This window comes from Condylura cristata, unplaced genomic scaffold, assembly GCF_000260355.1.
Source record: "Condylura cristata isolate star-nosed mole 26May11 unplaced genomic scaffold, ConCri1.0 scaffold00028, whole genome shotgun sequence".
In the NCBI taxonomy this organism is placed as follows: Eukaryota; Metazoa; Chordata; class Mammalia; order Eulipotyphla; family Talpidae; genus Condylura; species Condylura cristata.
Window position 1 is genome coordinate 17,890,050 of NW_004567129.1, and position 13,327 is coordinate 17,903,376.

The 13,327-nt window shown below is 55.3% G+C and overlaps 1 protein-coding gene and 1 long non-coding RNA gene across 3 annotated transcripts in view; one reads left to right on the plus strand and one right to left on the minus strand.

Annotated features, from left to right (window-relative positions):
* LOC105854156 overlaps positions 1 to 13,040 on the plus strand; it is a 19,377-nt gene extending 6,337 nt beyond the window's left edge. Inside the window, exon 4 of one of the 2 annotated variants that reach the window (XR_001145870.1) lies at positions 12,395 to 13,040. This is a non-coding gene — a long non-coding RNA (uncharacterized LOC105854156). Of the gene's footprint in view, positions 1 to 7,252; positions 7,476 to 12,394 lie in introns of those variants that run through there. The other variant, XR_001145871.1, reaches the window with a different exon arrangement.
* CA7 (carbonic anhydrase VII) lies at positions 1,663 to 7,960 on the minus strand. Its single transcript, XM_012730446.1, has 6 exons — positions 7,445 to 7,960; positions 4,719 to 4,837; positions 3,873 to 3,968; positions 3,726 to 3,788; positions 2,754 to 2,909; positions 1,663 to 2,352 (listed from the first exon to the last, which is right to left on the minus strand). Exons 1-6 carry the CDS (start codon positions 7,719 to 7,721, stop codon positions 2,230 to 2,232), a joined length of 834 nt encoding a protein of 277 aa, XP_012585900.1. The 5' UTR covers positions 7,722 to 7,960; the 3' UTR covers positions 1,663 to 2,229.
* Positions 13,041 to 13,327: the final 287 nt, after the last annotated feature.

Consider the following 13,327-nt stretch of genomic DNA (forward strand, 5'->3'; position numbering starts at 1 on the left):
GGGAGCAGCGGGCAGGTCAGGAGAGGTCTGCCACGCCATGTGGTCACCTCCGGGAAAGGGGGGGATGGAACTCATGCTGAAGTGGCTTAAGCTTCTTAGTGCTGTGCTTTAACCTGCTGTGCCACCAGGGAGGGCCAAAGCTGACTTTTTTTTTAATAATGTGTATATTTTCTTTGATTTTCATGGAAGGCTCAGAATGGGAGGCTCCGCATTATTGATTACAAAAAGTAGGTTGAAGAAGATTGTGAGAATTTCATGACCAAAACCAGAAACCAAGAAAGGTTTTGAAATGAATGATTTCATTTACTCAAAGGCCCAAACCAGACAAATGTAATTGATGTTATTAGGACTCAGGATGGTAGACTTTGGGGAGGCAGGAAGTTGATGAGGTCATGGGGCTTTTGGGGTGATGGACACGTAGATTTACCGATGTGGGGTCTGGTGCTACCAGTGTCTTCAGACACTGAGTATATATACACTTTGCTGTGTAGACATCATGCTCCAACTAAATAAGAGCTTGAAGCGAAAAGCCACAAAATGATGTAAAAATAAGCTATTATAATTAAAAAAAAAAAACAAAAACAAAGCGAACATCACCAAGTAGTATAGGACAAACTATTATTGTTAGCCTGAATCATTCTTATGACATTACTCTGAAAAGTGAGTAATCTGAACCTCTTCACAAGGAAACACCTGACAAACTCAAGTGAGATTCCATGCTCCCTAACCAGCCTATGCACCCCAAACCTATATCCTGGGAGTCTGGGTGGATTGGCCAAGAGAGTGCAAAGAATGATTGGTAATTTTTTGTTATAAAAGACAACCTAGGGCCCACTGGCAATATCTGAATAAGATACATTGATTAGATAGTGACCGGAACAACGTTAATTTCCCAGCTTTGGTTCTCGTGAATGCCCTTGTTTTTAGGAAAACAGTTAGAAATGTATATATGTGGAGAGAGAGGGCATGAGAGAGAAGATGAGGAATCTGTGGGGTCACTGTATTATTCTTTCAACTTTTCTGTATGTCTGAAATTATGCTAAAGTAACAGAACTTTTTTTTACAAATTTTGGGGGCCAAGGGGCCATGGGCCTGGCACCCTAAACGTTGGCCATTCCTTTCTCTGGTCCCAGTCCACAATGTGTCCGACCCCCTTTTCCTTCCTAGGCCCAGTGCTGTCTGGACTCCCTCCCGGTATCTCTCCTCCGCCCGTTGCCACTCCTTTTCCCTCCTCACCCCCTGGCAGCTCCACAGGGATCGTCCCTCCTTGCACCTCTAGCCCTGCCCCCTCTACTCCAGACCTTTTTGGGCTCCCCATGGGCCCTGGGAGAGCATGCCAGGCCCTCCAGGACTCCAGCCCCTGCCCCGCTTTCAGCACCACAAGCACATCTGCACCTGCTCTCCCCTCTGCCTCCAATGTGCTGTTCAGGTCTCTGCCTTAGAACACCAATTGGAGCTGAATTTCAGGTGAGCCAGAGCCCCCCTTTTCTCTACCTGCACAGCCCTTGCTCTGCCCTCGTCAAACCTTCACCTGCCCGGCACCCAGGTCCCTCCCCACATCCTGTGCTGGACCCACCCCCATGGGAGCAGAGATGACCCGGCAGTCTCTCAGTGGTGGGTGAAAGGCTTTATTAATCAATGCAAGGACGATTGTCACGTAGGTGGCTTTGGTGGCTGGGTGAGGACGAGAGGCGATACTATATAAGCTGCAGCCAGCACCTGCCCTTAGCAGCAGGAGCTGGAGAGAGGAGGCCGTGTCACCTCCAGCAGGCTGTGTGCTGATTTTAAAGGCCTGGCAGTGAGGTGCATGTGTGGCGGAGGCCTGCAGAAGAGGTAACGCCGAGAGGGCAGCTCTGCCCACCTCTGATTATTGCTTGAGTCTTTCTGGCAGTGCCAGCTGCCTGCCCCAGAGAGCTCAGGTCTCGTCCATCACAGTGTAAGCTCAGGGCGGGCTCACCGCCACTGCCAGTGGGGAAGACAAGAAGAGGTTCCCAGAGGCCTTTGGAGCGTGGAGAGCAGAGGCAGCGCCAGGCTCGGACCACGCTGGGCTCCTGTCCCCCGGGCAGCGAAACGAAGTCCCCAACTTGAGGACCCTGTGTAGAACCTCCAGGGTGGCCAAGGAGCAAGCTGACTGAAGGGGGTCCACAGCACCCCCAGGCAGGGAGCCTCAATGGTTTGGTGTCTGCTGAGCATGGAAGCCCTTGGGAAGGTGGTGTCCTCGTGGGCCATTCAGGCCTGGAAGGAGGCCTTGACCACACGCCCCTTCAGTGGCTGAGGTGGCCGAAAATTGTTCACCATGTGGATCCTCTCATCATCCTCTGAGGTGAAGAGCAGGCTCCGGAACTTCTCCATCTTGAGGAGGCAGAAGAGACACTTAGGGCAGAATGGGTGGGGATGGGGGTTCCTTTTTGACCCCTGACAACATCCTCTGCTTCTCCCTCCTCTTGCTATCCTAGGCCTTCCTCCACACGCCATCCCTCTTTGGGACCCCAACCTCAGTTACATGCTCTGGACCGTGGAACCTGGCTCCCACCCTCCGCGATTCCAGTTCAGAGTCTAACACAATAGGGGAGTTCCCAGCATCAGAGGGTCTCCCCTCTCAGCCTAGGCCAAGAGGATTAACCAAGTCAGCGCCCAGCCAAGACTACATGTTTACATGTTTGTTAGCCGTGACTGTGGGACCGCCGGCCGTGGGGGCTGTAGAGACAGCCTCGCCCCAGGGGACCCTCTACCTGTGCTCTGGGAGGACTCACCTGCCTCTCAGAGATCCTGATGGGCTCCCGGAGCACAATCCAGGTGACGCTCTCGCTCAGTGGGGGCGTCGTCAGGGAGCCTGGGTAGGTCCAGTAGTGCCAGCTGGCAGGCAGAAGGCACTTGGGGTTGAAGCAGCTGAACTGGGCCTTGGTGTCCTGGGTGCAAGTAGGGGAAGGCAGGCTTCAGTGTACCCCCGCCCCCCAGGAGGGACCAGCAGGCTCCCCACCCTGTTTGGTCAACAAGATTTGCACATCTCCATGGCCTATAGATGCAAATCCTGGGCGGTCTGCACTCCCCCACGCTGTCTCCCAGCCGCACGGGCCCTCCACTCGTGGGCGTGGAAAAGCTGGGGCTCCTGGAGCTCTTTGGTCACCCCCAGGGGTGCCATGAGCAGGTTGGCTGAAGGGCGTCCACAGGACCTGTCTCCTGCCTTTTTTTTTTTAAGATTTTTTTTTATGCATACAGAACTGGGGTACAGGCCAGAGGTGCAGAGGTGGTGAGAGGGTTCACCAGAGACAGTGGGGAGCAGAACAGGCAGATGAAGTACACTGCTGAGGGGAGCCGCGGACAAGTCAGAAGAGGTCTCCAACCATGTGGTCACCTCCAGGGCGGGCATCGAACTTGCACTGAAGTGGCTGCGGCCAGCTTGCAGTGCTGCGTCCTAACCCACTGTGGCACCAGGGAGGGCCAGTGTTTCCTGCCTTCTGTACCCTTAGTGACATTGCCTATGAGACGAACATTGACGCCGCCATAATCTTATCAATCCTACACCCACTAGAATGCAGGCTCGGCACTCAGCTGGGCCGGTGACCCTGATAAAGGGGACTCAGCAGCGGGGGCTGACCTGGACCCTCCATCTCGGAGAGGCTTTGCTGAAGGACAGAGGTGTGGCTGGGCCCCTCCATGGTCTGGCCTCTAGCTCCCTCCCCACCAGGCTGCTCTGTGTCAGGGGCCTGCACCTCTGTTCTCACCTTAAATCGAACCATGTAGAGTGCATCCGTCAGGCGGTTCATGCTGGGGTGCTCGTCCCCGGTCTGCCAGGGAGAGGGTCGTGTGAGCCCAGCGCCCACTGGGTTCTGGAGCTCCGGACCCTCCTCACCCCGATAACCACCTCTCACCTCCAAGAAGACACCGACCACAGCCAGGCCATCGGGCGCCGAGGCCGCCTCCCCGAAGGTGCTGTACTTCTTGGCGTTCCAGTGAACCAGGTGCAGCTGTTGGGTGGTGGTGATCACGGCTTAGCACCTCCAAGGAGCAGTGGGAGCTGATGCCAGGCCACTTCCCGACACACTCCCGGCCCCTCTGCAGAAGGGGTGGGCTGTCAACCCGCCCAGGGCGGGGTTCCTGGGGAAGCCGGGGACTCCCCCAAAGGCCACAGATAGCACCTACCCTACACTGGGCCCAATATTTCCTGAATCCCAGGGGACCCAAAGAGGGATCTGCTTGGGCTCTACCCTTCATGAACGGTGAAGTAGATAATGGCCACCCAATATGACACCATCCTGAGGGTGTGGCACCCACTGTTGAGTCCAAAGGATAAGTATAGATTTATCATCCAGGCAAATCATCCAGGCAGAGAGAACAGCATAGGCAAAAGCTGAGAGGGTAAGCAGAAGCCAGGTGTGGGCAGGGGAATTATCACCTGCAGGTCAGAATGGGAAGCGAGAAGGGGAAGGCCAGGCAAGGCCAGTTCCTGCAGGCCCTGGGTGCCAGGCTCACCCCTTGAACGGTTATTAGCCAGAGTGGGGTGGGGTTGGATCTGCCCTTTAGAAAACTTCTAGACACACAAACCAGAATGGCAGTGGGCAGAGCTCAGGTGGGAGACCCCGTGCTGGGGGTGGGTATCTCTCCCAAAGTCCCCTGCGTGCTTCTCATCCTCTCCAGAGCCCCCTGCTGACATCCCACAAGCCCCTGGCTATCCAGGGCCCCGGCTGGTAAGGAATTCAGGTGCCAGAGGGTCTTACCTCGCTGGGGAATGACCTGCCATCCACTGTGTGCTCGGAGCCCACGCCATGCTTCTTGCCCCAGTGGAAATGGAACTGCTTGAGCCGGTAGGGCCCGTCCAGGGGGCCCCCAGTCACCACTGCAGGAAGAAGTAGGGCATGTAGCAATTGGCGTGTGAGGGCCCACGCCACGCCCAGGCAGCGGAGCCAGGCTGAGGGTCGGGGTCAGGAGGGGGACACAGTTTCCATTTTGAAAATTCGCTGGCCTCAGAGAGCTAGGGGTTAGCCACCACCCAGCTGGGCCCAGGCAGATTCTTAGCTGGGCCCAGGCAGAAATCCTGGCAGCCCGTAGGCAGCAGAGGAAGCTGATGCTGCAATCTATCTCTCCATCTGGCCAGTCTCTCCATTCCTGCCCAGTTCTGCATGCGAGCTGGGACCTTGCCTACCAGCCCCTACCTGGCTTCCATTACCACTAACAAGAGGCTCCATATCTGGGTTCCTGACCCAGAGCTGAGTCAGGGGATTATCTTGTTCAGTCTTCATTGTAGCCCACGAGGGACAGAACTTAATATTATCTCTGTTTTACCAAGAAACTAGCACAGAGAGAGCAAGGCATTTGCCCAAGGTCACACAGCAAGGCACTGAGCTAGGGTTTAAGCCCATATTTCCTTCCTAAGTCCAGAAAGAGACAGAGCTGTCACACTGTGTAGCTGGAAACTTGATTCTCCCCAGGACCAGGCATTGTCTAGAGCCAGCTCCTGAGGCCCCCTGCTCTGAGGGCTGGGTCCAAGTTCCCTGAGTGTCCCTCCCAAGTCTTTTTGGAAGGTCCCACTTGTGCTAGTTTTGTGACTTTCCCACCCTGATACCTGGGAAGCTGGGGCCACGCGTGAGGCCTCCTGGGACTGATTAAGTTTCTAACTGAAAGGGATCTGGCAGTGGAGGGAGCCCCAGCAAGGCCTGAATGTGAGCCCCTGGATCAGGTGACGGCCCAGAGCTCAGCGTTCCACTAGGCCCCTCTAGGATGGATGACCAGGGCAGGGCCTTGAGGTTGTGGAGAAGGGATAGTCCAGAGGCCCCTCCTGTCCTGCCTTAACTGAAAAGCAGGATCTGCTCATGGCCATGTTGGACAGTTGACAAGGGAAATCCTGGAGGGAGGGTTTGCTGGGCAGGGTCCCCATCAAACCGCTCCATCCTGGGGAGGGAGAAGCAGGTGGGCCTGCAGGCTGAGCTCCCTCACGTGAGCTAGGAGCACCCCCCCAGGACCTAATAGTGTGGTCCCTCAGCGTGCACGCCCTTAGTCTCCCCTCCTTCTTAACAGAACACACTGCTATTCATTTGCACTCACGATGGGCTCAGCATTCTGCTGGCATCAAATCCAATTCCATGGTGACCCTCAGGGGGATACACTATTGCTGTCATTGGACAGATGTGACACTGAGCCTCAGAAAGGAGGGCATCCTGCCCCAGGCACACAGCTGCTGTTGTAGCAGGCCTCCCTGCCTCGCCTCCAACCTTGCCCTCTTTCTGCTGGCTCCCTTAACTCAGACCTGGCTATCTGGGTGGGGAAGGGAGTCCCAGAGGGGCCTGAGCTCCTGGCTCAGTGCCCTAGGTAGGTCCTTCGTGGCCCTTCCCCCACAACAGTGACCTTCACTGAGTTATTGATATTTGAGTTGAGGCCTTGGTGACCTCCCAAGGCCACTAAAGGTACACCCTGTCATGTAGGGTTATTCAAAGTCCATGTCCCTTTTCAAAGGTCTGGGTCAGAGACTTCTGAGGAGCTGACAGATTTCCCCTATTCTGCAGCAAGAGCTTATCTGATCCACTTTCTCTTTTTTCCTAGCCTACTGGGAAACTCAACACTAAGTAGCTAACACCCCTCTTAATGAAAGGTCTGACTTCCCTTCCCTTTTCTGGCTCTTGGTATTCTATTTGAAACTTAAGTTTCCTGGAGTGCTTTCATTGTTCAGGGTGGGGAGAAAAGGACACAGACCAACCATGTCCCAACCCAAGAGACTCTAGCAGGTTCCCTACTCATCCCATTCCACCTCCACAAGCCTTATCATGAGGACAAAACCCCTTCACTGATGAATGTGTCTGAGGATTCTAGAACACAGATTCTAATCCTGGGGCAGAGACCATGGAAAGGCTGGCTGCAAGTTCCTGCTGGCCTGTCTCTGGTTGGGCTCTTGAAGTCATGGTAGGTTGAAGAGAGGACTTTTAGGGTTGTACCAGTCTGATTCTGGCACTCCCCAACTCACTGTCTCTGCGTGCCCATTTAGAGGTAAATTCTTTAGATGAACCGAAGAGCTGTCTGAGAGCTTAGTAAGGGTGCTGGCATGCAGGACATTTTCACTCCCTTCTTGCTCTAGTGGGCTTGGACAACTCACACAGATGGGAGGGCTTTGCCTTAGGCCATACAGCAGGCCAGTGATGGACCGGGGAATGAAAACTACCCAACCTAAAGCACTATGGGAGAGAAGGAAGAATTAGCCTTTGTTGAGCATCTGCTATATGCCAGCACTACCTCACTTCAATTTTTCCTTTTTCCTCTCTAGCACCCTGCAAAGGAAAACAGGACCTCTTACTTCCATTTTATGCATAAGGAGACTGAGGCTCAGCCTGCGGCTTTGCAGCCAGTGGGTGGTAGAGCGTTCCTTCCCTACAACAACATGCTGCCCCTCCAACCTGCCCAACTCAGGCTCAGGACCCCTGTGCCAGAAGGCCAGGTTCTGCAGGGGGTCACTTACCAGTTCGATCATCACTGTCATTGAAGTCCACTTGGACTGAGTGGCCATTGTTGGTGATGCTGAGGGACGTGCAGGCCTCGTAGGACAGCTCCAGTGGCTTCAGGCTGGGTGAGTACACAGCCTGGCTGGACACGATATTGATTGGTGACTGGCGGTTCCCCTGGGCAATGGGGTATAGCTTGTGCCACTCTGAGGGGCCTGCAGGCAGGGAGAGGACAAGGACTCGGGCTAGCCTGGAGCCCCGGGCTATAGGCAATAGCACCTGTCTCCTTGTCATTCCTTCAGAGGTCAGCCCATGGTTTGGAGCTGCTTGGTCTGGAGTTCTAATCCCAGCTCTGCTGCTGCTTCTCTCAACTTCATTTTCCTTGTCTGCAGAATGGCCTCATTAAAACTTACCTCCCTTGGGCCCTCCCAATGGGTTAAAGCACACACTGCAAGCGAGTCACAGCCACTTTCGTGCAAGTTCGATCTCTAGCCTTGGAGGTGACCACATGGTGTGGCAGACCTCTCCAGACCCGCCCGCTGCTCCCCTCAGTAGTGTACTTCTGCAATCTGCTTGTTCAGCTCCCTACTCGTCTCTGGTGAATCCTCTCATTGCCCCTTCACCTCTGGTCTGCACCCCAGTTCTGTATGCATAAATAAATAAATGTTTTTTAAAAAACTCACCTCCCAGAGCTCATAGGAAGCCTAGGGAGGTCACGTGTGGAAGGAAGCATAATGCAGCTACAGGCTCAGGGGCTATTCCGGGCAGTGAGCACCCCCCACTTCCCAATACATGCTCAGAGAGGCCCCCAGGGTCTAGAGTCCCTGACCCAACCTCTAGGTGCCTTGCTCTTTGGGCATGTTCTGTGTGTCTTAACAGCAAGAGCTAACAGCAACCTAGTTGGCTTCATGACATGCTCTGCTCTTCACAACCACCTTGTGGAGGAGAAACCAGCCTGACCCCCATTTCACAGATGAGGGAATTGATGCCTGTATCCACGTATCTCGGGCACAGAAACACACAGGATGTGAGGCACTGCCCCCACCTGCCCTTCCCAGGCATGTCCCTACAGATCTATAGTCTCACACGTGTCCGCGGACCTAGGCGCACCAGGCCCAGAGCGGCTAAACTCAGCAACACAACTGTTTGCAGACAGCCCTGCCAGCACCTGATATTTGCATATGTACCTGACACACAAATACCCCATCGCAAACCCAGGCCTGCAGGAAGGGGCTCCAGCAAACGCGCTTGTGAGCACACACACACACCTGTGAGCACACCCACGGGCGCCCACCACCTGCCTCCCAGGGACTCCATCTGCAGCCGAGACGCTCGGCATCTCCCTAGGGAACATCCTAAGATGCAGCCTATTTTTAGTGCTATTGCTGGCTGGTGCTTCTCCCCGTTTTTGGCTTCTTAAGTTTTCCAGAGAAAACAGCAGCAGGTGCTGATGGAACTGTGTCCCCAGTGGATGACTCAGAAGTGTGGCCCAGACCCACTGGGTTATTTTTGAAGTCCTGTGAGCGTGCAGCACGCCGACACCTCTTGCCTGTCTTTCCCTCCTCACCCTGTTGGACCAGCCAGGTCTGGCTGGGGAAGGGCAGTGACCTAAGGGTACTGGACAATGCGAGATGGGAGCCAGCTGGTGTGGGGAACTCTGATCTGGGGGGCTGGGAGCACCGAGAAGCTGGCTTAGAGCAGGTGCCGGGGGAAGATGATCTTCTATGGGTTTCATCAATCTGCCTCTTTCTCCATCTTCTGCTGGTCTGTTACCTGTTTCTGAGTGTCTCTGGCTCCGCTTTGGCATGCCTAGACCTGGGGTTCTCAACCTTCACAACATACTCCGGTGTCCTTGGGGTCTCAGCCAGGGCCGGGGACAGCGCAGCACTTCCTTAACTCCCTCTGGCCCGCTGAGCCCTCCTGGCCCCCAGACTGTAGTCCAGGACCCCTGCTCACCCTCAGCATGACCACCTCTTTCAGAAGAGTGACAAAGGGGTGTGTTCCTACCACCAGCATGTCCTTTTCTCCCCATCCCACATGCCCTACTTCAGCTGTAAAGAAATAGCCCAGAGGATAAGAAATAACCCGGAATGTGTTTCTTGGTAAGAAACAGCCCCAAAGGGAACTGACCCATACTCAAGCCCCCTGGCTCTGGTTTTCCCATTCCTCTAAGGAAACTGAGGCAGATCAGGGAGCTATTTTCCAGTCCAGATGAGGAGGCTGGAGTGGGCCACTAGCTCCCACACTCCCACGCCCCCAGCCTTGGTTCGGACCTGCCCAGACACCTGTCTATGTAGGCATCCAGACACTGGAGTGCGCCCCCAAATACTCCTGCTCTCACACACCTGCCAATACGACAACTCGGACACTTCTGCGGGGAAGCTCCCCCCAGAGACACTGCACCCTTGCCCACGCGGAGTCGTGCTCTGGGGCGCTCCGGGCACACACCGTGCGCGCTCCCCCACATACGCCCACGCACAGCGCTCCACCGCGGCCGCCCCCCGCCTCCTGACGCCCTGGGCCACCTCTAGTCCTTGCGCTCCAGACCCAGGTCTGAGCGAACACTGGGGCTTCGCGGAGGAGGAGGCAAGACGCGCTCAGTCGGGTCTCTTGCTGGCGGCGGGGCCGGCCGGGGCGCAGCTCGGACTTTGCGCCGGGCGCTGGGGAACCAAGGATCTCAACGGCAGGTGGGTCGGGTTTCGGGGTCTGGGTAAGAGTGGGGTCCCGGTCGGGCCTGAAGGGTGGGAGCTCGCGGGTCGGGGAAACTGGCTGGGCGGGAGGGTCGGGGCGAATCCGAGCGACTGGAGGCCGGCTGGGGGCTGTGCCTACCGTCGTTCTGGCCGTAGCCCCAGCCGTGGTGGCCGGTCATGCCGCTGCTGTCCCCCGCGGCGGTACACCTGCCCGCTTGGCTCCGCGAGGCTCGTTCAGGCTGCGGCTCCGGCCCTCCGTCGCAGCGGAGCCTCTTAAAGCGGCGGCAGGCGGGAGGAGCAGTCCCCGGGAGACCCGCCCCCCCCAGCCCCCAGCAGACCTGAGGCCAGCCCTGCCCCACCCCCTGCCGGCCTGCCGGCCGGGGAGCCAGCACCCCAGATGAGAGGTCAGGGGGCCCACGTGAAACTCTGCCCTCACCCCACCCCCATCCTTTTCTCCTACACGTGTCCGCGCTCCCGGGCTGGAGAAACCACCCATGCTGCTGACTGCCCCAGTTTCAAACGGGTCCCCTCCCCTCCTCAGGCTCTCCCAGGAGTCCTAAATCCCACCAAGTGGGGGGTGGGGCGGGGCCGAGGCCTCTGGGATTGGAGAGTCCCCTTGAAGCTACCCATCGCTCTGACATCACGCTCCAGAGGTGGTACTTCTGCTTGCCAGATAGTGTGGCAGGCACTGGGCCAAACTTTGGGTCCTTTGGTCAGCTAAGTTTCCCTACCAAATCGGGGGTGGGGGGGCACTCCTATTACAGCCCCATTTCACAAACAGAGGTGAAGTGACTTACCGTAGGTGAATGGGGGATTTGCTTCCAATATCTCACTCCAGGCACTGCTCTCCATCACTTCCCCTTGGTGCTGGGGGCTAGGAGCTTTGTGGATTTGGGGTCAGGAGGCCCTGGGTGGTGGCCAGACAGACAAGCTGAGCTTCTGTCCAGAAACAGAAACTCCTTAAAGGGGGACTGAGGAGGGCTGAGGAGACGTAGCATCAAAGGGTGGCAGTGTGGACGTGCAGACCCACGGACACAAGCTGGCCTCCGGTGTCCTTCCAGGTGTGCGGTCCTGTCTCCCACTCCTCAGTGTCTCATGGCGCTCTCCTTCCCGTCAGCATCCTTTTGCCTGACTGTCTATACCTGCGATTTTAGCTTCCTTTCCTTGCTTCCCATGGCCCCCAGCAGACCTGAGAGCCGGGAGCTCAGCCCCTGCACTCAACCTCAGTGTCCTCCTTGGCTCAACATTTTTCCACCCAAGAGCCCTGGTCCTTGCTGTGTCCTCCACCTGGTACGTCCTCTGCCTTCCACCCACTGGCTCCAGCCAGCCCATTCTGATTCATCTCAGTATATGGCCTTGTGCCAAAGATAGGGCTTGTCTCTGGCGAGGCTTCAGCAGTTTGGGGAAGACAAGCAGATGGGTGGCTGGAAGGACAGGCACATGATCCCACCCAGTGGCCTGTACCCCACAGAAGTTGAGAGTTTGCTGGTACAACCCTGATCAGAGGGAGGCTGTGTCAGACCCTGCTTTTGGTTGATCTTGTGAAGAAATGTGCTATGCTCTTTTTCTGGCTCTCCTATCTCTGTGCCTGCCTCAGTTTCCTTTTCTCAGGCACTTAACCTGCTCTCCAGGTAGGGTTGTAGCACCTGATGGCGATGAGGACATGCAGACCCTCAGATACGTGTTGGCTTTCTGGTCGAACCAAGCTGGCTGGGCCAAGGTCAGCCAATGACTTCCCAACCCCACCCAGACACCCCTCAGGAATTGGAAGGGGCTCTTACATAAATCTGACTCTAGGACAGGGCAGAGGAATTAAATCACATCAAATAAATAAAAATTGGAATTATTCATAGAGTTTTGCATCTAGTTTCATCTACACAGCAGCCCTGGGTTGGGGGTTATCTCACTTTATAGGCAAAGAAAGAAAGACTCAGCAGAATTGCCTTATAGCACACAGTAAACGACAGGGCAACAACAAAAACCCAGGAGTTCTGAGTTCCTTATTCAACACATCACTGGGGGGTGGCGAAAGTAAATTTTAAATTTGATTGTCATTTGCGTGTATATGCCACTTCCTCTGGTAGGACTTAAGAGAAACTAGGGAAAGTATTTGCCTCCAGGGAGGAGACTGGGAAACGATAGGGGTGGGGAGGTTGCAGAATGGAATGGGAGGGACTCTTTTTACTGCCTACTCCTTTGTACCTTTCCAAAGAATTGAGTGAGTATTGCCTCTTTAACAATCAAATAAAAGTTGATCTAATTCTTTCCTTCCTGCAGCCTCTTTTCAGCTATTTTCTTAGAGAGCTGGAGTGCTGGGAACTCAGGCAGGTGAGAAGGAGCCCTGGGAGTCTGCCTGTCTCAGGTGAAGCCCTACCGCCCCAGGAGCCCACTCAGGTCAACCTGGGAAAGCCGGTGACCCCATTCAGGCGCCTCCTGTCTCAATTACGTGCTGTCTATGAAGAGGAATTGATTTCCTGCTCAAGAGTTTTACTGTTTGGTCTCACTGGCGTCATTGTTTCTGGATTGCACTGTTTATAGAGGAGGGGGAGCACAGGGATGTGAAGGCTCTGATGAAAGGCTGGGTGGGGGGGCAGCAGCAGCTCGCCAGCCACACCTCGCTTATTAAGTGGCCTTGGCCAGGTCACAGTTCCCTTTTCCAAGGTACAGTCCTCTGTGACTGACACAGGTGATGGGGGAAATTGTCACTGCCTTGCTTTCCTCACGAGGATCCCTGTGAGCATCAGCTGAGGCAACAAATGTCCAATGCTGCACCAACAGGCAGAATCATGTCTGCTCTTCACCACATGTTATGCATATGACCAACAGGACCGGCCAAGAACCCTGAAGCTCGGAGACTCTTAGGTCAAAAGTATAGTTCCGTGTATTTTTTTAAAAGATTTATTTATTTGTGCATATAGAACTGGGGTACAGGCAGAGGTGCAGGGGTGGTGAGAGGATTCACCAGAGACAGAGTGGGGAGCAGAACAGGCCGACCGACGAAGTACACTGCTGAGGGGAGCAGCGGGCGGGTCAGGAGAGGTCTGCCACGCCATGTAGGTCAGCTCCTGGGTAGTGGGGATCAAATTCATGCTGAAGTGGCTTTAGCTTCTCAGTGCTGTGCTTTAACCCACTGCGCCACCAGGGAGGGCCCAGTTCCATGTTTGATTGCTTGTTTGTTTTTCAGTTCCATGTAGTTTTAAAGAATATTTC